This window comes from Emydura macquarii, unplaced genomic scaffold, assembly GCF_026122565.2.
Source record: "Emydura macquarii macquarii isolate MOO-44397 ecotype Brisbane River unplaced genomic scaffold, CSIRO-AGI_Emac_v2 contig_480, whole genome shotgun sequence".
Classification (NCBI taxonomy): domain Eukaryota; kingdom Metazoa; phylum Chordata; order Testudines; family Chelidae; genus Emydura; species Emydura macquarii.
Genome location: NW_027130617.1, coordinates 313,421 through 336,857, shown reverse-complemented (window position 1 = coordinate 336,857; position 23,437 = coordinate 313,421). Strand labels below are relative to the sequence as shown.

Sequence of the window (23,437 nt, the reverse complement as noted above, 5' to 3'; positions counted from 1 at the left end):
CAGTTTGATTGTGATTGTTAAGTGGCTATTGGCTGCATATCGCATGACTTTTTATGTATTACTGTGCAGTGACATGAGTGCGCAGAAAACATTAAACTAATGATTTTAGGGGGCCGAAAACTGATGTTTAACCTGTGAGTCCTCCACATTACAACCACGTATGCACTGCAAACAAGCTGTAGATGTATATTCATACAGATGAAAATGTCATTGTGGGAGAATTAGGAAGTGCTGTCATCCGAACAACTTGATGTACCAGTGCAAATTTTCTGTCCTTTAGGTTTGCATGCCTTCTTCAAAATCTATCTTGCTGACAGTGTTTTCATATTTCTGCAGCAAAGTCAAATTCAGCACAGGTGCCAAATGAAACTAAGTGGGTTTAAATTGGAAACACACATTTTTGTCATCACTATTTATTACAATACATGCCAATGAAAATTGCACTTCTGGTGAAACTACAGGTGAAATTTAAAAGGTCATACACACTACTGAGTGAAGAAAAATGTCACACTTTGAACAGTACGATGAAGAGCACAAAACCAGATGAAGGCCTGTATAGTTATGATCAAAAGGATGATTTAAAGTTTGGGAAATGTCAGCCTTACTGTTAGACAACATTGGATAAATTACTGGTAAATGTAATTGCTTTGCCAAACAATTTTAAGAGAAAAATTACAAGTTCATAAAAACAGGAATGAAAAATAACTTTTGTGAAGCCAAGTCAAAACATAACTCAAAATTGCTTGGATTGGTTACAGTATAAAAACCCCCAAAAATTTATTCCATAAATAACATTTAAAGGGAATCTACAGGTAGCAATCTCACCACTGAAATGAGAATGCGCATTCTGGTCTTTGGGATTCCCACTTCTGCCTTTATTCATAATTTAATCTCTGCCTTTTCAATGTGGAATAGGCCTTGGCACTTTATGGCATGCATCATAGCTGGAGTTTAGGTTAGAACATGCTTTCATTGGGTGCATGGGGCATTGACTATTGTTCACTTCAAATGCATGTGCACTATTTAAACAAGACCTTACTCTGCTCCCAATAAATACATACCAGATGTATCTTTTATAAATGTTACATTTTGCAGCATCTTGACACATGCCAATAGGTTGAAGGCTGTGCGTGCTCCATTGGGGCATGAAAGCCCCTTCCATTCATTCAACTGTGACGTTTTATAATAGGCAAAATGTTTAGTGTTGTCAACGACTCAGTGTTCACTTTATTGACTTACGCTGTGCGATCTGATGCTCTTACTCGAATCATATACAGAAGTGTCAGGTTTCGTTATTTGCAAGGCAATCAAGTAAAGTAGGAAAAGGAACATTGGCAACACCCTGTGATTCCTGGGGTTATGCATTTGCACTTGTTATCCTTGTCCTGAAAATAGTGGGTCCCAGGTTCATGGCTCAAATTAATCAAATGCAATGAAGAATTTTTCAGTTGCCTTGCTAGCTGGAAGAAGAGAATAAGGTAGACGTTTTCTGCTATACGTTTGTTGTACTTGTCATGTCCTCCTTAAATTGCATCTACCATTACCGCCTTTCTTATTTAAACTGTAATTTATACTGGGTCCAAAATCTGAGTGTTTATCAAAATGAACAGTTAACATTGATTGGTAACTGGCTACTAAACAGTTATGCAAGCACTCATACTCTGATACTGACACTGATGGTAAATACTAGTTCAGCTATTGAACCATAGGCCAGACCTCAAAGGGGTGTGACTTCCAGCTCTAAGGGCACGCTGCTGAGAATGGCCTGCTGCAGTTGGAAAACTCTAGTGGAGTTTCTTAAATGGCAGAGTAGCCTGTTAATATAAGTCACAGCAATTTCTAATCGCATAGGTCAACTAAATAATAGAGAAAATAGCTTTTTATCAAGGGGGAGAAGAATCCTTTGAGAATTACTCTTTCAAGGCTTCTTGGCAACATAGTAAAAACCTTTCCTTTATGTTCTCAGCATTCACCTTTCTCAGCATTACTTTAAGGCAAGGCAATGTTTTCTTTTTATGTGAAGTCCACTGCGGTGAATCATCATCGTTTGTATTTCTTTGAGGAGCTCAGAATCCCTGTGCATTCTGTTACTAATATGACGGCATCGTCTGGTTTTAAATTATGGTGATTACATTTATCTTGCAACTTGTCCTGACGTCCAGAATTAAATAGGCGCTATTTTAAACACTCAGAGTATTCGCTGCCCAAAAAACTTCATTAAGACAAAGTTAAGATTGACCAGAAGTGGCTTGTCCCCTTCCAGAGTGTTGATTGCCATCAGTACTTGAAACTCCGAAAAACAGAGTTAAGGTACACTCCAGCCCTGCTCTACAGCCATAATTCTGCTCCATGGAGCAGGCCAGAGCCACAGTAGATATACTTAAGTATGTGTTAGTAAGCCAGGGCTGCCCTATGCTAAGCAGACATGAGGAATGACTAAATGTGCCATTTTATGTGGTGTGTTGTCCTACAGAATTGTATTCTCTCATTCGTCTGCACGCACGCCAACTTTACTGCCCTTCACTGTGCTCTGGACAGCTGTATAACCGATGCAGGGATGGCCTGCAGCAAGTTGCACAACTTATGTTGCAATATGGGGAGAGTTGCCTCTCCACCCAAAGGGATTACAGATGGCTCATTTGTGCACTGAGTTATGTCAGTTGTGCAAGTAGAGAAGCACAATAATCTGTTCTTGCTGTGGGGATTTGTAAGTCTGATGGCAGATAGGACGGTACACTGTAGGTTAGAGATGACATTCCAGAGGCAATCCTTAAAACAAGGATCAAGGGGTTGTAACATCTGACAACCTGGGATGGCTTGTGCAGAGTAGGTTCAGTAGTTGAGGTAAGGCCAAGCACAGCCAGCTGGTGTTCAAATTTACTTAAGAGAGGACATGGTCTGACAGTTTCTCCTATCATACGGTTGTTCCATATCATCCGTCTGACGGGGGTTGGGGAATCACTCAACGAGGGCACAGTTAAGGCTGTACCTAAACTCTGTACCATCCCAGAGGGTGATGGGGAGCACAGCCACTGCAACCCATTTTAAGAGTGCAGCTTGCACTTCCCAGAGAGGGAAGCCTAGCCTAGTCTTTCCCTTGGGGAAACTAGGGCCACTACAAGCATTAAAATAAGTTGAAAATGTTGAGTGGGCTCCTAATAGTTCCAGCTGGCTACTTGGTTTGGGAGCAATGGGTCTGCTGCTTCCTGAGGCCCCTGGCCCTCCAGGAGAAATCAGCAGAGACCAGTAGACACCAGATGAAGGATTGGAAAGTGGACTAGGGCTGTAAAATGTGCTCGTCCCTTCCTTGGGGATAAAAATGGGTGTGGAACTCTTGCCCTTAAGCACCTGCACAGGTCCAAGAACAGTTGGCCCTACTTGTCTCTGTTTGACCTCCTATCCAATTCCACACATAGTGTGAATACCAATAAGACTAGGGAACAGTCACAAACAACTCAGGAAAGACCCATGTAAATTAGGGAATGGAGAGCTAGATTATCAACTGATGTAAATCTGCATAATTTCATGGACTCCAATGGAACTTTGCCGATTCACACCACCTGATCCTAAATATTTTTCCTTTAACACACACACAGTACAGTCTGTCAGCATGAACACATAACCAAAGCTGTGCATGCAGCAGGAGACTTATACAGACAGCCCCGGATCCCAGCTACAAAGCAGTTTCATATGATTTCCATATATGGTAAATGTTTATGGATCACTTGGTTCCAAATGGCATGTTTCTTGATTTTTGAGCAGCAAATACTGTTCTGGCCTGGGGTTACTTTTCTTTTTAAATGCCTGATCACATAATCCCACAGAACAAAACAAAAACATGGGCAGTTCTTGTGCATGATTTGTCACAATCCCTGTTCGTTTGCCATTTCTGAATTTTAAGGCTGCACGTAGAAAATAACATTTATGTACCATCCATACTACAATATTATATATATATAATGCAGAGAGAATTGAGTTAATTTTACATTTAAAAAACTGCAGAAGGCACATACTTTAGTAATGTATAGTTCTACTAAACCTTGTGTCCTGGCCAGATTCCAGTTAGGATAATTACATGCTGCCTTATTTAAATTTCCCTGGAGTTTCATTTGGATGCAGATCTCACTATCTCTTCCTATCCTAAACTACTGGATAATTGTAGGTGGTTTTCAATAGGTGCTGGGTCTCACCTCTTTCCACTAGCGATGTGGGGAATAATTTAGGGGCGGTGATGATGCCCAAAGGGTGGGTGGGAATGTGTTTGGAGCTTGGTAACCCAAATCATCCATTTTTTTTTGATGAAATAAGTTTCATTGGAAAAATTTTGCCTAGCACTATCATTAACAAGCCTCACTGTGTTTCTTATTAGTCCTATTACCTAGTCTCATATTATAATGGCTGAGCTAAATTGTAAACTAGTGCGGAGGGCCTCAATGTCAGTCAGCTGAATGCAATAACAAACAAATCAAACCCTGCTAAAGGCTCAGCTAAAGCACCACAGTCTCCAGTATTTTTGGTTTCTTTCTTTCTGTAAGTAGCTGTCATTGGGGTTCATTGAAGTCAGGAGCAGCTGAATAGACAACTGGCATCCATTCATTCAAAGCACAGGGTGCGCCAGATTCTATCCTAACTTTACAGTATGTGCAATTCCATTCAGTTCAGTGGAGCTGCAGGAGTTGTAACTCAGAGCAGCTTCTGGATTGGTTTCTGTGTTTGTTTGTTTCCTGTTTCACTAGGTGTTTTTGAGGACTGGACAGAAGCTTGTATTTTTCTCCTTCGTTGTTCTCTGTAATCGGCTGATGACCAATAAAGAATATAAGCTTTGGTCAGATTTGGTCCTCAGTAGCCCATTGGGGATTGAGTTTTGGGCATTTAACAAGTGGGATGCTTAGCAGTAGATCCAGCTGAGCTCAGTTTTTGTACTGGCATAAACATTTGAGCTATGTCCAAATCTGGGGTAGGATTGAGCAGATATGAAAAATGCTATACACTGGGAACTCCAGGAGAAATAATTTGGTGGCAAATTTTCACTGGCTTCATCTCCCTTCTGTGAGCACAATTTGTGTGAGCATAAAGCTTAGTTACATTTTAATTACCTGATTACAGCTAGATAACATCTGCACCTACAGTTCATTTATAAGCACAAAACAACATGGATGCATTTTTGGCGGATGCCAGTTCCTCCCACCAACTAGGTGGTTGAGCCTTATATCCTGTTGAAAATTTCCCCAGTGGTGTCTGTCTTGTTAGATGACTTCCCAAACTTTCCTTTGATCCATCAATTATATTTTACATTTCTCTAGCTCTTCCAACAAACGTTTAAACAAATATTAAGGAATATGAGGTAGGCAAATATCACCCTCCGTTAGAGGGAAACTGAGGCACAGAAAGGTGAATGACTTGCCCAAGGTCACACCAAATCTGTTGCAAAGTTGGGAATCATATCTTATGATTCCCAGTCCAGTGCTTTAGGCACACAACAATTATTCTCCTTTCTTGATATTTTCCAGCAACCTTGGGCAGCACATTTTTGAGCAAGCTTATCTGTTTTGCACTTAATGTATATTTATGACCTGGGTTGCATGAGGGTTAAGAGTGCATGTTAGTGTAGTGATACAGTAAGAACAAGACAGCGGTGGGGAATGCAGTGTTGAAATAATGCTTAGATTCCATGCCTTTAAAGAGGTGTGATTAAGTAACCTGGGTCAACCTAACATTTTGGAGTGTCATTTCTGATGCTCAGAGAAGAGCATGTGTTTGTCACTGGAGGCTACGGGAATTCTATCTAGAAAACGATGGTGAAACAACAGGTGAATTGAGCGCACTGAAGGGAAGTAAGCCAATAACTTTTGAACTGATTATTTTGCTTCATGGAGAGCAGCCCCATAGCTTCCGTTTAATCCCTGATTAAAAAATGAAAGTAGATATGCTGAGACACACAGTTCTAATGCTAAAACTGCTCACGACATAATTATGATGTATTTATTGTACAGGCTGATTTTATTTCTCTGCATTGACTTCTGCAACAATGATTCTAGGCAGTCAAAGGGAAAAGCAAAACAGAAGCTGTGGTTCAAACAGTATCTGAGAGACAGGCACTTGCATGTATTCCAGAAGCCATTACACTATGTAAGGCCTACTGCTGATTACCAAGGCTGAAAATTCCAGTGCAAACAAAATTGTCCTTTCAGAGGCAGGTCCAAAACAGTGAGAAATGGCATCAGTTCATTCAAATGTTAAAGACCCTTAAGGTTATTGGATTAAATGCCAAATATTTTCAACAGCCTCTAAAATCATCACATATTCCTTGGTATCAAAAAACAAGATTAACAACCATTTCCATCATATTTCCATACTATATTTCCTTTCGGCAAGATGCCTGCCAGCATGTAGCGCAGAGTGTTTTCTGCTATATCAGTCTTTCCATTGGTGGTGGCTGCACCATGTTCCACATCTCCACACGGGATCCCTCCTTCTCCTGCCGGCTGGGGCTGTAGGTCCCTTGAGTCGCCCGTTTGTTGGCAGCTATGACGGAAACCACAACTGCCAAGAAGAGGATCAATAACAAGGCCAACGTTACTGAGCCAATGGCGGTGAATATGTTCGAGATCAAGTCAGCTGTCAACTGGAAGGATTGAAATAATGGCAATATAATTGATGTTAAGAACATAGAGGCACATACAATGGAGCTACCGTGGTAAGAAAACATTCTGGAGTAATAATTTCAAATATAATGGAAGATCTAACATTTAAAGAACATTTTGATAGTAGAAAAGTAGATTAGCTGTCCAAAGTTTGGTGCTTTAGGTCCTATGGAAAGTAAATCTATTGCGGCATACTATATTTTGAGCACCTAACTAGAGCTGGGTGAATTGTGTGTAATGACTAGTTTATTTGACAACTTTCTTTCTGTTTTGCAAATCATTTGTGAGTAGACTGTGTTTTTCTCAAATGGAATTATTATTCAGAAATTGTTTGTTGAATTGTTTTTAACCAACAATTCTTTGTCCAGTGGTTCTTCACAAGCCGTTCATTGCAAATCTTTGATATTTTAAATTTTATCGGTTCTGATTGGATACATAGGCACATAGTATTTCTATTTCTCTCACTGGATGAATCAGGTTTCTGGTGTGCTGGCTTGCACTTTTGCTTTCCATAAATACTTTTGTAAAATACACCATTTCTTTGAACATTCCTGCCAGTACAAGTTGTTTCCTGGAATGTTTACATACGGCGAACATGCAAGCCTTCCCTGGGGACTGCATCTTTATGTAGTGGGAAAACTTGGGTATTCCACTGATTGTGAGACCTATGTTGATGGGAGTTTTGATAGGGCCTCCTAAACCAGGCAGATCTAATGGTAGAGACCTGAGGAAAGCAGCCCACTGATCGTCCAGTTTGGGGGTTGAGTGATAGGCCAACAATCTATCCTAAAAGAGTTATAGAAACACAACAAGGTAGCTATTCCAGCAAACAGCATGATAGACAGGGTTGGCGGACCCTTGTTTGGGCCCTAAGTGATGTCTGGTGGTCTGGAAAGGATACAGATTCAGAACGTGCAAAGGACAAATATGAACACAACTGTAATGCATTTGATGGGAAATTAAAATCAATAAATATTCACAGAAAATATTTTGTAATACCCTTCCACCCCAGATTGACTAATATCGATAGAGCTTGCATCCTTAAGTCTGGAGACATGTCCATGTTTCCATAATTCCCTTTCAGGAAGCAATACAGTGCAGGATGGATGTTCAGATTTTATTCGTTTATGCCCGGTTTTCATATAGCAATGGGAAATGCAATAATGTTAGCATGCAGCATATACAGTCAAACAAATCTGCCAGAAACACCTTTATTGTTGGATTTTTGCAATATTAAAACATTTGTTTAAAACAATCTTTCTGCAGTCATGGACGCCATGGAAATGATGTGGGTGCCATGGAAAAGTGGTCCCTATGAACAGAATGACCCTGCAAGGAATTGGTCTTCCAGGCAGATTTTGCCATCATCTTTTGATTTGTATTACAAGTGACAATTGAACTGTTGTAGATGCACATGTGCTTGCGGCAGAACTTTCAAATCCAAAATGTTTAGAAACAGAAAACAGCAGGTCAGAACTCAAATTCAATTTCCCAGAGAGTTAGATACAGCTTGTTACAGAATAGTACTACCCACATTGATAATCTGTTTAATAGTCATTCCCATGGAGTATGCAGTGAGAGTTCTAGTGCTGAGGATAATATTGTGTTCAGAACAGGGATATTCTAAGTGGGTGTTAATTCTCTATAAATGCCCAATATACACATCTTGATCCCACAGTGTTCAAACTCTTCTGCAATAGAATGACAGCACCACAAGAAAAATAGTAAAACAAGGTTTTATTTCTGGATTAAAAAAAAAAATCCAGCTACTGTAATAAAAGCAAGTTTGGCTCAAGGTCTCTCCTAAGGGGATTCATGACCAGCTGCGATTACTGTCTCCTCTGCCCTTGGTCGTTAAATATGACTCCTATGATTTAAACAAATAATTAATTTTCCTTTATAGAAATAACCTACTTCAGGTGAAAGATTGCACAGTATCCAAGTAACTGGAATGAGGTGACGCAGAACATGTCAGTCTACTATGTTATTGTGTCCTACCAGGAATGTCGTTTCATAAACTCTTGAGTTGGCATTTTAAAAATATTGTTTTCTATTTCTATTAGAGGTCCGGTTCTCTCTCTCTCTGTCTATCTGTGCTTATAGGGCCCTCATCATTGTAGCACCAGAGCATCTCTCAATTGTTAATGGATTTTTACCCTTATGATGCCCTCTGAGGTGTCACTTTCATGTTACAAATTGGAAAAGTGAGGCACAGGGAGATCAAGTTAGTTGCCCTGCCTCCTGCATCCCTGTCAGGGCCACTAGTTTACCCTTTCCCCCTCACTCACAGTTAACTCTGTGTTCCTGGGTTTGAATGGGATCATCTGTACAAGTTATTGTGCTCAATGCAGTGGTTACTAGCTTAAATGTAATGGCTGGTGGTAGACAAGAAATCAGGCTACATGATCTAACGGTCCTTTCTCCTCTTAAACTCTGTGAATCTGTTGGATATTTTTCCAATCAGCAATAGTGTAAATCTGATTATAATTACACCTATGAAGACACTTGAATCAATAGTAGATTCTAAGTTCATGTCCCATCACTGTGTTTTTTGAAGATAAGGTTTACACACAACAAGAATCTGTATGGTAATTTATACATACGAAAAAACACAAATACAATATAAATGAATGTCAGAATTATCCAAGCTGCATTTGTATTATACTGGTCAGTATAGAAATACGTTTCTGTTGTTTTGCAGTAGTCATTCTGCTTAATTTATCACTGAACTGTTATCCTTGTGCATAACCATTCAGTGCAATAGAAATTACTATAGAATTGATTCTATGGAGAAGAACCATATAACTGTATGTCTCTTGTGTCTGATTTAGGAGCATTCTTGACTGGACAGTGACCTACACTGGAGAAAGCCAGTGGAGTTGCAGATGTTCCTAGAACTGAAATCTGTCAAAACATCTCAACCTGATCCAATCTGTCAAGTGGCTACAGCTTTGAGCAAGATCTACAGAGCCATTTTCTATCATAAAGGGACATACTGACCAACTTTACTTCTCCGTTCAGCGTTCACTGCTGATTTTCCAATATTAAAAAAATTCACCCTTCCTCAATCTACTTGGCAAGGCCCTATTGAGCTATTAAAAACTGTGACTCACGGACTGTCCTCCTGATCTGTCAGTTCTCATAGCAAAGCTCAGGTTTACAGTGCGGGTAGCCCCATTAGCACTAGCAGTGAACTGATGTAGAGTTGCCAGAAGGTTCTGTAGTCTGGTCCCATCAGGATCAACTGTTTCTTCACTAATTGATTGCTGAACAGTTAATTTAATTTGGAAATCATAAAACAAATTGGCTTGTCTGAAAAAGAGAATTAGAAATCTCGATTGTGGGCATCAGGGTTGGCTTGTCACAATATTTGGTATTGATGACAGTACTCGGAAACATGAAAAAAAAAAAAAAATCTCCCACGGTCCCAGGGAAGATAAAGCCTTGAGCAGTGTCTTTAGGAACATAACAGTCCTACTTTTTAAGGAGATGTCAGAAGGTGTTTTCAATTAACAAACCCACAATAAAAAAAAATGTTTGAATAATGGTAGGGGCTGGACTTAAAGGCAGAAACGAAGAATTAAAGTCACACCTGTGTCTTAACTCATCCTGTTATTTCCCCTGGCTATTGCCTGGCACTTTGTATGGAGCCAGACTGGGAACCCCTCACTTGTATTAGTGAGCAGTTGCTCATGTAACTAGTCCCTTGGACTCTAATGTGATTACTCATGTGAGTAACTGCTTACCAACAGGAGTAAGATGTTCGCAATCTGGCCTGTGATGCTTGTAGGGCCATCCTCTACTCTGAGACTCCTGCAGTACTAAGGCACTGAGTAATATATGGGTAATGTCTCTTTGCTTACTGCACAGATCGTCACAGCAGTGCATCACTTTTTTATTTAGCGTCACATTCAGCTATTGTACTATGCCAACTTTCCCATGGCAGCTGTGTTAAGAGCTCCATCTTTGAACTGAGCGTGAGGTCACGGCCACTTGCTTTCAGTATACAATATGCTTAATCAGTATGTCACAGGGCTGTAATAGGATCCAACACAAGCAGTTTTTCCTTGAGCCCTAAGAGCAGAGAGAAAAAAAATCCTGAAAAGCAAGAAAGGATGCATGGTATATTTTACTGTGTCTCAGCACAAACACATTGCTACAGAACACCTGGAAACTTCCTGGGTAGTAGCATGTTGTGAAATTATTCTTCAAGACAGCTGGCCTAAAAGATAATGTTATACTCAGTGGCTGCCTTTCAAAATTCAATATTTGCTAATAGATATCACACAGTTTTCGCCGTTGTTTCCTAATCCAAGTACGGTGCTGTTTATAAGTAATTAACTGTATGTAGGGAATACAGACACAATGTTAATTAAGTGACTGTGAGGTAATATTATAAAGATTATAATGGTGACCAATTTATAGTCATGAATTTTGATATCTCCACTCACAATACGAATAACTATTGCCAAATGTTTGTTGCTTAATGGTGACCACCATAGATGGAGGAACGACACTTAGGTGCTCAGACACCATGGAGATGGGTGAAGTGTAGAGCCTAAATGGCTAATGTAATTTCTTAAATTCTTTGCCTATACTATTAAGCGTGGATCCTGCAAACTACTCCCTGACAACAGCCTTTGTACTTGCATGAAACCCCATGACTTCGCAGGGGCACCATACAGACACTGGAGTCCATCAATACAGAGCAGCATTCAGGATCAGGGCCTTAGCCTGTAAGTATCCAGCAACTCAGGTGAAAATGCTGTGCAGCATTTGGGAGTTATAGTCTTCTCTTCATGTTCACCTCAGTCTTGCCAATAAATAAATAAATAAATAAAAAAGCTAGGCTGGCTGAGGTTTTCCAAGGGGCCTATGGGAATTATCCCTTTATATGCTTAGTGGGAGTTGGGTACCTAATTCCCTTAGGGCCCCTCTGAATCCTAGCCTTTATTACATATTATTGCCTTTAGCACTTCATCCTGCTGCAGATAACAATAATCAACAGACCTTTTCTCAGGGCTCATTGCTTTGGGAGTCAAATTAAAACTTGGGCCAGATAGTATTTTTATACCTTTTTTAAGTGAGAGAGTAATAAAAGGCAATGTTACTCAATTAGTTCTCACTTAAAATTGCTCTTAATTAGCTACTGGACTTAAGCAGAAAAAAAAACTCAATGATATTGATGCTACATCATTCACTAAACTGGGCTTGAAATATTTTACATACATTACTTGAATCCATTGGCAATTATTGAATTGGTTGCTGTAGATTCCAGATTGTCAGTAAACATCACAGTGGCTAAAATAAGACAAACTGATGCTGTGTTTAGTGTTTGCAGAATTATGCAGGTTCCATTCAGTGATGGGAAAATAACCAATAATACTTATAATAATACCCTAAAAAGGCTTCTGAGTACAGAACTGTGAAATCTAATCAGCCCAGATCTCCTACATCTAAGGAACAGTCACTCTACCCTGAGCAGTTAGCACAGAGGTTTCCTGTTTTCCTGGGTGCTGCTGCTGAGGCTCTGCAGGATGGTGAAGTGAAGATAAGATAATGCTAAAGCTTAGAGAAGTCATTTAAACTGCAGCTTAGTGCTGCGGGGTAACACAAACCTTCGGTCGGTTTGTACTCAACAGACTGTGGAACTCACACACACAGCAGCAAGCAACAATAGTTGAAACTTAAGAGCTTACACCCGGCGTGGTGATGAGTGCCCTCAGCTCCCCTGACCATGCAAGCCAATCCAAACAACCACCATAAATTCAATAACCAATAATCACTTACACTCCCTAGATTCCAAAGGTTTATGTACTGTCCACGGGACGACGCTGCTATGCAACCTCCTCTAGGGTGAAAGACGAGAATCGAGTCCTTTAATTTATAAAGGCCTACGCAGATTACCATGCAGGTGATTTTTTAGTGCATGCTAGACCTACGTACTAGGGTCCCAGCTCCCATGGCGTAGTGTGCGCGCAGACTGCTGGATAAGCAGGGCCCAACCGCAAAGCCAAAGCCACATAACACTCATCACTCTTTTGTGATGGCTTCTTACTTTTTGAAGGAAATTTGTAGCCAAGGAATCTCTCCCTTCTGAAAGGTAATATTCTAGAATGAGGAGGGGGTGATGGTGGCCCCATGAGAACATGTTTTAACTGGAGAACATTAGAAAAAAATATGGCTGAATTCTGGCTCTGGGAGGCAGTAGGTTGTGGGGGGGGGGGGGGGGGCAGTGCAGGGAGAAATTACCGGCCTCATTCTCCTCTCATGATCTTATACTACTGTGGCTCCATCAGCTTCACTGGGGCTAATCCTGATTTATGCCAACGTGAGTGATCAGAGAATTAGGCCCTTTCTCTCCAGGTACAGTGTCAAGGACAGGGGAAATGTAGGTCTCTTGCTATATCTGTGCAAAAGGAGCCCCCTGTGCTCCCCTGGTGCAGCCATCGTGGTTCTTGTTGCATGGGCAGGTAGTGACATGGCCTGAGAATACGTCATTGTTGGGCCATGCAATGTTTCCTGAAACATGAATGGAATCTTGCATTCAGAAAGCAGAAATGGATGGATTATGGCTGCCTCTAGCACAGCGCATTAGGGAGTGGTCTCCTTCAATTCCAGCACCATAGGAGTCATAATCTGGCAGTTTAGCAAGACAGAAACATCACAGACAGCTTTAAAATATGGGAAATTGTAGAGCTCTGGAACATTTCCTCCACTGCCCTTTGCATCACTTTCTTAGAAGTGTGCAGCAGCTGATGTGCACCAGAGTTTTAGCTACTTGATTTCCTCAATCTGAGTAACCTTCAGTCCTGATGCTATTGGACAGGTTATCACTTAATTCCTAGGGAAGCAAATCTGGTCCATGTCTTCATATTTACTGCCTAAAAATCAAAAGCATTTGCTAAAGTAATAAGGGACTATTGGCTTGAATAGCTTTAATCCATGTCAGAATTACTTTAAAGGGGGTGAGGGCATATAGGGATAATTTGACCAGTCAAAGAAAAACCGTAAAATTGATGAAAAAGCCCATAGATACACTGATCTTATTTCACTGTGAATTTGCAACCTTCTTATCAGAAAATTATTCTGTCTAACAAATCCATGTCTACTTGAACCATATTTTGCCCAGACCTCCGAAGGTGACAAGCTGTTTCTTTAACTTACCCATGTAATGACCATTAGTCTAATTCATTCAACCTATCATTTAAGCCTTGGTTTTATTTTTATCTATTGTATGATTTATTCATTCCTTTGATAGCTTCTTGATTCATGTTATTCTCTGAACCTTTTTTAAAAGAGTCTCAGAAGTAACTAATCATAATCATCACTGTCATCTCTACACTGAAGTACAAAATCTAGGTTGAATGGTTTCAGTGCATTGCATAATCTGAGTAAATTCCTTTCTTGGAACTGTCAAAACTTAGTTGTCTGACAGCCATTTGTGCTAGCTATTTCACAATTAAATGTTGGGGAACAGATGATAGTAGCTATTGTGATCAATCACTAAACTGGACTGGACTTTTCTAATTTAGAGTAAAATAGTCTGTGATTTCAAGCAAGGAACATCTCATCTCTGACCTCCTGTAGAAAGTGAGCGCACATGCAGATGATTGAAGTCTGTGCATTTAGTTGTCTATTGTAATCTAGCCTACCATGGTGAAAAATGTGTCTTGGAAGGTACGGAAAATATTCATTCTCATTGTGAGAAATTCTGGCCCTATTGAAGTCAATGGCAAAACTCATTTTGACCTTAGTGAGGCCATTTCACTTACTGATTTCAATGGTAGTTGAGGATTGGACCCTATAGGAGTGTCATATTAACAGTGAGGCAGATATCATCAACTAATGGGCATTAGAAATGTTGGCCTCAGTCCTTCAATCTGAGCTGCATAGTTGGGGCTCCTTATGGGACTTTGCTCATGCGAATCAAACTGCAGGATCAGGGCCACCATCAGTGTTCGTAGAGCTCTTAAAAATGGTGCAATGTGTAAACCAAAACAATCCCCTCTCTCCAAAATCCCCAGTAATGGGTTGCAGCAATAGTCAGTTCAGCTACAATTTTATTTTCATTATTTGCCCTTGGAAATCCAGCTTTGCGGAACTCATTGGCTGACTTTAATGATGACTCTATAAGGAATGTTACAAAGGACAAATAGATCTAAAGTACATTTTCTGTAACGACTTGTTATACTAATATCTTGTTTATGTTGTATTCATTGTAAAATATTGGTTGGTTAATGGAGGTGGTCTGATGATGATGCAGCATTGCGTTCAGTATATTTGGAGACTATTTGGGGTGGTCTTTTTAGACAGGAGGTAACCTAATTAGAGTTTTCTTTTCTTGCAGGGTCCCTCTGTTTTATTGGGGACTCGATTGTGCAAACTGCTTGGCATTCTGGTCCCTGTCAAATACCTGCTTAATTTCAGGCATATGGATACTCCCTTATACACATGATTAAATGCTTTGCCGGGTCAGGTGGAAATACCTCGCAGGATTGAGACTGAGGTGCCTTTTCTCTTTCACCATCACTTAGTTTGTTCTCTGGAGCGAGCAGAATGCCTCAATTGGCTGTTTCAGGAGACAAGCCATTATTAAGCAGTGGGGCTTTTAGTATACTAACTGATACTGTTTTGCAACAACTGCCAATGTTAATGTTATAAATGTGCTCAGGTTCTCGTCAGGACCATTCTGCTGGTGCAGCACAGATTGAATGTACAGCTTCAGTGTGTTGTTCTAAGATGCCTTTTAAAATTCTACTGACAGCCTCTGGTGTAAAATTTAACCATCTGCTGCAGTTTAAAAACACAAGGGAGCAAATGCATCCCTCACGTAAAACCACTGAACTAAATGTAATTATGCTCAGGACATATTTGGCCCAAAGTTGCTACATCTCAGACCCGGCAAACAATAAGACACAGTGTTTTAGTAAATGTGTCAGTCTCTGTGGATTGACATTTCTTCACATTTGGGTAAAGCTTCTGGTTATTACATATAATTATTATTTGGATTATGGTTGCACCCACACTATGTTAGCTGTTGTCCTCATATATTGGAAAATGGTCTTACAACCTGAGGCTTGACACCTGAGAGGTGTGCATCCACATGAAGAGATCCCACCATAGGATCGAAGCCTCAAAGGACAAGCAACTTAAGAGGCTGGATAAAATATCCAGTAAAAAGATTATTATTTAAAACAGTGTCTCCTACTGCCCCCTACCTAGCTATATTTAGGTGGCTAACTTCTTGTAGGTGCCCTGGTACGAAATGGGTCTTGAGGAAGGATTTGGAGGAACTAAGGGCAGAGGCTTTACAGGTCTGTTTAGGGAGGGTGTTCCATACATAAGGGCAATGTGGAAGCGGGTTGTGGATGAATGGGGAGCCAAAGCTGGCATTCAAGGTGAGGAGGGAGTGGAGGGAAGTGCAAGGTGTTAAACGCCAAGGGCAGATAAGTAGGGAGGGGCAGAAGTACAAGAGAAGAGATGGCGAGGATCTGACGGTGCAGAACACAGAAGAAACTGAGGGATTCATTGAAGACAGTGAAGTGGCTAGAGCAATGGCAAGGAAGGTAATCTTTGAAGCAGCCTTTTGTATACATTGGAGTGGAGGCGTGATGTAGGCACTGATGGAGAGAGGACAGAGCAGAGGAGGAGGTTGTAACATTCAAGATAGGGGACAATGAGGGCCTGGATGAAATGTTATGTCAGAAGATGTGGCACTATTTGGACATAGATGAGCTGGGCAGGGGATAAATCATAGAATCATAGAGTTGGAAGGGACCTCAGGAGGTCATCTAGTCCAACCCCCTGCTCAAAGCAGGACTAACCTCAGCTATATCATCCCAGCCAGGGCTTTGTCAAGCCTCAGCTTAAAAACCTCTAAAGATGGAGATTCCACCACCTCTCTAGGTAACCCATTCCGGTGCTTCACCACCCTCCCAGTGAAAAACTTTTTCCTAATGTCCAACCTAGACCTCCCGCCCTGCAACTTGAGACCGTTGCTCCTTGTTCTGTCATCTGCCACCACCGAGAACAGCCTAGCCCCATCCTCCCTGGAACCCCCTTTCAGGTAGTTAAAGGCCACTGTCAAATCCCCCCTCATTCCCCTCTTTTGCAGACTAAAGAGGGGTGGATGATGACACCTGGGTTACCAACCTGCGTGACAGGGAAGGTGCAGAATTATTTCTAATGCAAACCTTTCATTTTTTTTAACCTTAGTCTGGTTCACACTTTTTCCTCATCTGGAATGAACATTCAGTGCCTGATTCCGATCCCCTTTGTGCAGGTCCAAAATGAGGAGTAATTCCACAAAAGGCAGTGGTGTCAGATACCGGCACTAAACCACTTCCGATGAAACCGGAATCAAGCATACGATGCTTAATGCTTTCTCCTCACCATTGTGTATCATCTTACATTGTTTTCAACATATGCAGCCAAATTCTGGCCTCTGTGTGTGACCCCAGCTGATTTCATTTGACTTTAATGGAATTGCACAAGTTTAACGGAGGGCATCTTTTATCATCTGGCCCCTAGTCACTTGTCTGTCTGTAGAAATAATTTACCTTGTGAATGAAGAATATTTGTTCTGACCAATTCCAATGACAGGTCTGTCCGATCCAGGTCCTGCAGACAGCACAACGTTTCCCAGGCATGCTGTGGGCGCTGCACGCTGTTCTCCAAAAGATGTGCGGACACAGTATTTGTTCCTGGTGAGTTTTGACTGAGTAACAGTTGCCATTGGTCAATAAAAATAGAAGTCTGCTATGGGAAATGTATGACCTCAGTGTGACTAATTTCTACATGCAGCCAGGGTAGGTGCATGTTGTCACAGCGAGCACAAACAAAACCTACGCTAAGCTGGGGCCCGATCTCGATCCCGTGAAGTGCTGAGCATCACCTGGGAAGCGCTGGGCATTCTCTGCTTCCATTGAAGTCCGTGGGAGCTGAAGGTGAGTCTCATCACAGGTAGAAGCTCACCTACCCAAACACGTGCATGATAGGCCCTGAGATTGGGATTTTCAAAAGGGCCCAAAGAAGATAGGCACCAAAAGCCCATGATTTTCAGTGTGAATTGGGCACTTAACTCTCACAGTATGTACATCATATTTGCTATTTGCTCAACCTTAACAAAATGCCCCTGCCCCTCCCCACCAGTGTAGGGCCAAGAAGAGTGACAAGATGCATATGTGAAGGAAAAGATTGGGACTTGGCTTCAGGCTAGGTCTCCTTTGGTGGTCACAGGTAGATGTGTACAGGGAGTGTTTCAGTATCCCCCCCATCTCATTATAATAATTACTGAGAGGTCAGGTTTACATGTCCACCCCTTTACACTGCAGAGTGTGAAGGTGCTTGAGGGCTTATCCATTATCACAACACATTTTTATATGGTGGCATATTCACCCCCACCCCTCCTATAACAAAATGGATGTACTGTGTTCAAAAATGCAATTATGCAATTCTCTAACACACTTTGGTCCTAGGACTAGAAACTCCAAAAATTCCAGCATTTGAGCTAAAGGAGATGTCCCTTAAATGGTTTTAGTAGCTGGTCCTTTATTGTCTCTCAGATTAGATCACTGGAGTTCAACACTAGAATAGTCACGGCAGGGCAATATCATCCCATACTTATACACAAAGGGCCAAATGGCATCATTTTGGCACTGATCCCTATTGGTGATAGTGCTACCAGTGGTCACCTGCTCCCCCTAGAGTTGCCATCCCTCTCTGTGGGCTGTTGCGAAAGGAAGTGAGGCTCTGATCCTACTTCTCCCCACTCTCTCTAGGGTAGAATACAAGAGCCGTGATCATGAATGGTCCTCGTATTGACCTCATAGACTCCTTGAGCCCTTACCCCTCTGAGCATCTACCCAACTGCTAGTCACAATCTGACCCAAAGCTGGTGCATTGCACATCTTTCCCTAGGAACAGAGTGTACCAGTTATACATATATCCATTGTATACTATCATGATTTCTGTAATAATGATGATTAAGACTTTGCATGTTTTGTCTGAGTTTCTCAGTTCTTTGTAATTATTAAGCCTCACAACTCCCATGGGAGGGCTTGTAAAATGGGGAAACTAAGGCACAGAGTGAGGTTAAGTGATTTGCCCTGTGTAACACAGAAAGTCTGTGGCAGTCTTGAATAGAAACAAAGAGTCACGATTCCCAGTTTTGTGGATAGCTCTGCATGAGTACTTCAGCTTATCACAGATCTGCTAATCAAAAAACTATAAAAATGCAAACAATATCCAGGGAACCAGTTGGTGCTAACCTTCTGCAAAACAGCCATGTGGTACTACCTAGCATTACCATGATGCTGACAAGTGATGATTACGAAAGTAGTTATCTGAACATTTCACAGTGTCAGACTATAAGGTATCAAGTCAACAGCTATCTTCTGTTGGTGCAGCACTTAGATTGCAGCCATCTAGTGCTTCCAACTGTAAATATTAATGGCAAAAGATAGACCTTTATTGGCTACATATTACTTGCCTCAACACATGACACTCCACTATTAGTTTCTGAGATGTAGCTAATTCTAGCTAATTCAAGTTTGAGTATATTTTTATCTTGTCAGCAGTTTCCTAATAGAAAGTCAATCAGCGTCCAGATAAGGGAGAACTAACAGCAGCAAATGATAGGTTTGAAAGAAACTTTGAAATAAATGCATGTTTGAACAGGATAAATGAAATTCAATATAAAATATGTATTCCTGGCCTTTCACACCCTGATTATCATTGGATGGAGCTCATGCCTTCACACACAGTCCATATCTGATTCAGAGATTTGACTCGCCTAGGGATATGTTAGGACTTGGCAGACCTCTTTGTTGCGGACAGGGAGGTGTGTGATTTTCTGTCTCTGACACACACACAACCTGAACTCTGACCAAATATGCTCTTGTTTTAATTACTGGGCAAGGCTGATGATCACATAGGCCATCCATATAAAATGTCGTGAGCTTGCTGTTATGGTTTGGTGCTTGAGTGTGGCTTGGATGAAGCTGGGGTACATACTGCTTTTTGCTATCACTTGGAAATGTAAATGGATGCCTGATGAAGTGTTCGCAGTGTTTTGTAAACAGTGCTGTGGGTGGCATGAGGGTGGCAAGAAATGCTGGAGACTTCTTCCTTAACTTCTTAGTTCCATGCTTAGACCTCACCGCCACCTAGAGATAACTGTTGTTGCCTGTTATTAATGTCAGAATATATGTTACGATGCAAATGATGTTAAGTTGTCTCCTAGTTACTGGAAGGTAATAGCAAAATTTTCAATAGTTTCCTTGCTGGGTTTCCAGCGTCATTAGAAACTTATTGAAAACCATCATAATTAAAGTTGGAAAAAATCTGCTAGGTAATTGACTCTATTTCCATGTAAAAGCAGAAAATAGTCTGGTCCCTCAGTGGACGTGCATCAAGTATGAGCGTGACACTAAACTTAGTGTTAGCCAAATGGAGTGGTGGCTCCTCAGGGCAGGCATGACTTGTTCACTTTGTTCTGAGTTAGATCAAGAAGTATCTTTGCCCACGGATGTGAGCTGGCTCTGAGACACCTTCACATGTTAATTTTGCCTCCCCACTTTCAGATAGCCCCAATGCCCTCTGTAAAAAAGCAGTGTAGTATTTCTCCTCTCATAAATGTCTTATACTCCCCAACAATCATGGCCTATCACCCTGTGGCATGACTCACAAAGAAGGAGCATTCCAATTCTCTCATAAAATATCTGTCAGAACATTAAGAGGAAGCATTTGTCTTTTTCACTTCTTAGGTCTTGTCCTTTCAAGCATAAGCTGTCTGGGGCAGAGAATATCTTTTCCAATATGTTTGTACAGCACCTAGCACCGCGGGGCCCAGACTGCTCAAGGTCTCTAGGTGCTCCCACAATATAAACGCTTAATAATAATTACAAGAAGAATAGGCCCGTATATACTTGTGGGGGAACAAAAAACGTGTGTTCTTTTGTCTTTGTCAAGGCATCCTACAGAACTGAATGCTCAGGGGATATTGCGGCACTACTGCTGAGGCAGCTGGACATCTGAAACTATATGAAGCTTCTTGCTTGGGAAAAAAGTGAATGCTGAAGCTTCCGTTTTGTTCGAATTGCAAGGATATTGCACTTGCAGTAGCAACAAATTATCTGCACATGGACACTATTGAGAGGACCAGCTGGCTCCTGCAGCCCTAACTCAGACAAAATTTTCATTGAACACAAGGGTCAGGCCCTTAGTTATATTTAAGACTAGGACAAGCGCTCCATCACAAACACTGACCAGCCAATCACTCCTCCTAATGTAAATATGTTTAGGATAACTTACACAGTCCTTGCTTTCCTTTGCTGGTGCCTGAGGGTGCAGCTCAACAGTCCACTGGGTAAAGAGTGCTGAATAGCACTTTAACGGTCTTGTTCTGAGCTAAAATATTCAGAGACATTGAAATGATCTGTTCCCATCCATCTCATTATCTGTAATTGCCCCCAAACCAATAAAGACCTGTTTCTTTTAAGTCAGCGTGTGCACGCTTTTGATTTCTCTCTCAATAGGAGCGATGCAGGTGCCACTAGCCATCCACATAGACTTGAGATCCTTTTGAAGTCCCGTAATGATTTTTGTGTTAAGGAAGGGAATTAGCCATGTACAGAAATAAACAAAAGATTTAGTACTGCTACTGCTAGCAATCTGAGGTGAATGTGGATTTAAATAAAAATGCTACAGGTTCCCCAGACTTTGAATGCAAATTTCACATCCTGGTTTTTCTGATGGTCTTGAGGGGCATCCAAAGCATTTGGATAATCAGGGGTTCATATAAATGGGTGACTGAGAGTGTTAGTGGTAAGTAACTGATAAGTACCAATAAATTCCATGTAACATATAGTACCTAAGTTAATATATGCATTTATCTATGCTTTATGCAAACAGCGAACTTAGAATTTAATGCATTAAAATACCACATGAATAAAATTAATTGTCATTTAACCTCTACTGACTTAAAATGTGAGTCAAATTCATTCTCAGTCAGAATCCACTGGCATAAAGTCAGCTATTGTGGTAATTGAAATTAGTAATTTTAAGAGATTAAAGGTGCTGAAAGTAGGCTGAGTCTAGCATCTGTGAAACAGCTGTGAAAAATGCAGACATTTTAGATAATGCTGGTTTGGATTGGTGAGGTTTGATTAAACGGCATTCACCTGCATTTAAGTCTGAATAATGCCAAATACACCTGTAATCACATACTCAATGGTTTGGTTATACAATTCAAACTGGACACCTCTGCAGCATAAGTGACAGGATTTATCCTGCTGTTCTGATAGTAGAATATTCAAGGTATTTCATATTCTCAACTTTGGACCTAGACACCAAACAAGAGAGTTTAGAGAAATAGAAAATCACTGTGTGATGTACAAGAGTTCGGGTAATTATGGAAATATCAGGCATGGTTCCATAGTCAAGATTGAGCTGAATTTTGAAGTTAAAGCAGGGATTCAACCTCTTTGTTACGTATGAAGACAGCTTATCCTCCCCAAAATTACAACACTCACTCTTTGAATACAGAATTAATTATCTGGGAATGTAAAAGGAAATTGATGATTAGAATATGAGTAAAGTAATTTAAATATGGGTCCTTTAAAAAATTTAGCACCTAATGTTGCACTGTGTTTTGTCCCACATGCTCTTAATAACAGAATAATACAGACTCTTCATACTTCCCGTGTAGCTAAAATTCTTTGAAATCTCGTGTGTTAGCAATGTTTGCTGATTTTTTTATTTTTTAAGATTACTGGTTATTTTTTGCCATGACACCATGAAAAACAAACAAAAAAATTGATGTGTCTTTAAAATCAGTTTAATCCAGTTAAAGTCCATAAACACTTTGTTTGCCTGAACTGATCATTTCCAGAACTTAACATCTTTGGATTCTTTTTAAATTTAACTTTGATTTTCCTTGGATTATAACATTTGTTTTTAGGATAATTATAACAACACTGTAGTGTTTATTACCCTTAAATCGCTGATATATTCTCAATGTTAACCCCAGTTTAGCAGACCTTGTAATCTCATAATATGATATTGATTATGAACGACTCAGCCTTGTGGTATCTTGGAGAAATGAGAGCGAAAAATTCCACTAATCTTTTCTGATTTGGTGTGCTGACCCCAGTTAACTTGGAGCTGGACACGTGTTCTGATTTGCTGGGTAGGGGATATGTTGAATGGTCTGATTAGCTTTAATCAGAGGTTGGATTATTAAACAGACTCATCTCCTTCCTAATACTAATGTGAAAAAGAAAGTAGTGAGAGTTGGGAGACTAACAAATGATCTAAGCAGCTCCCAGGAGAAGGATATTTGTATGATCTGACACAGTTTGTTGCTATTATATATATATTATAGGGATTTAAGAAAGAACGGTAAATGACGTTGTAGGCACTATTTTGAAGTCTTTTCCCTTCTGTCAAATATGCATATACTTCCACTCTTTTATCATCATCTGTTACTGCTGTTCATACTTAAACCCCAGTCATGCAGCATGTAGTATGTGATTGGACAGCTGCACCTGTGGGGAGCCCCAGTAAAGCCAATGTGCCTCCATGTGGGTGTACCACTCCTCCCACATCCTACATGTCACAGGATTGGTGCCTTAGCTTGTAGCTTGTGTTAGAAATTAAGGATCTTGCCCTTATTTTCCCTCACTGTGGACTTCTGTTTTTATTTATAAGGAATAGTATATAGGAGAGAGAAGGATCCTTAATATTATTGACATGAACAACTCCTTACTGGCATATTCTCTAGAAAGATC

At 40.6% G+C, this 23,437-nt stretch overlaps 1 protein-coding gene across 1 annotated transcript in view; it reads right to left on the bottom strand.

The window, feature by feature from the left end:
• Positions 1–6,409: 6,409 nt before the first annotated feature.
• CRB1 (crumbs cell polarity complex component 1) overlaps positions 6,410–23,437 on the bottom strand; it is a 103,498-nt gene continuing 86,470 nt past the window's right edge. The window contains exon 12 of the mRNA XM_067538270.1: positions 6,410–6,625. Within this exon, the coding sequence (XP_067394371.1) occupies positions 6,410–6,625 (216 nt within the window). The remainder of the gene's footprint in view (positions 6,626–23,437) is intronic.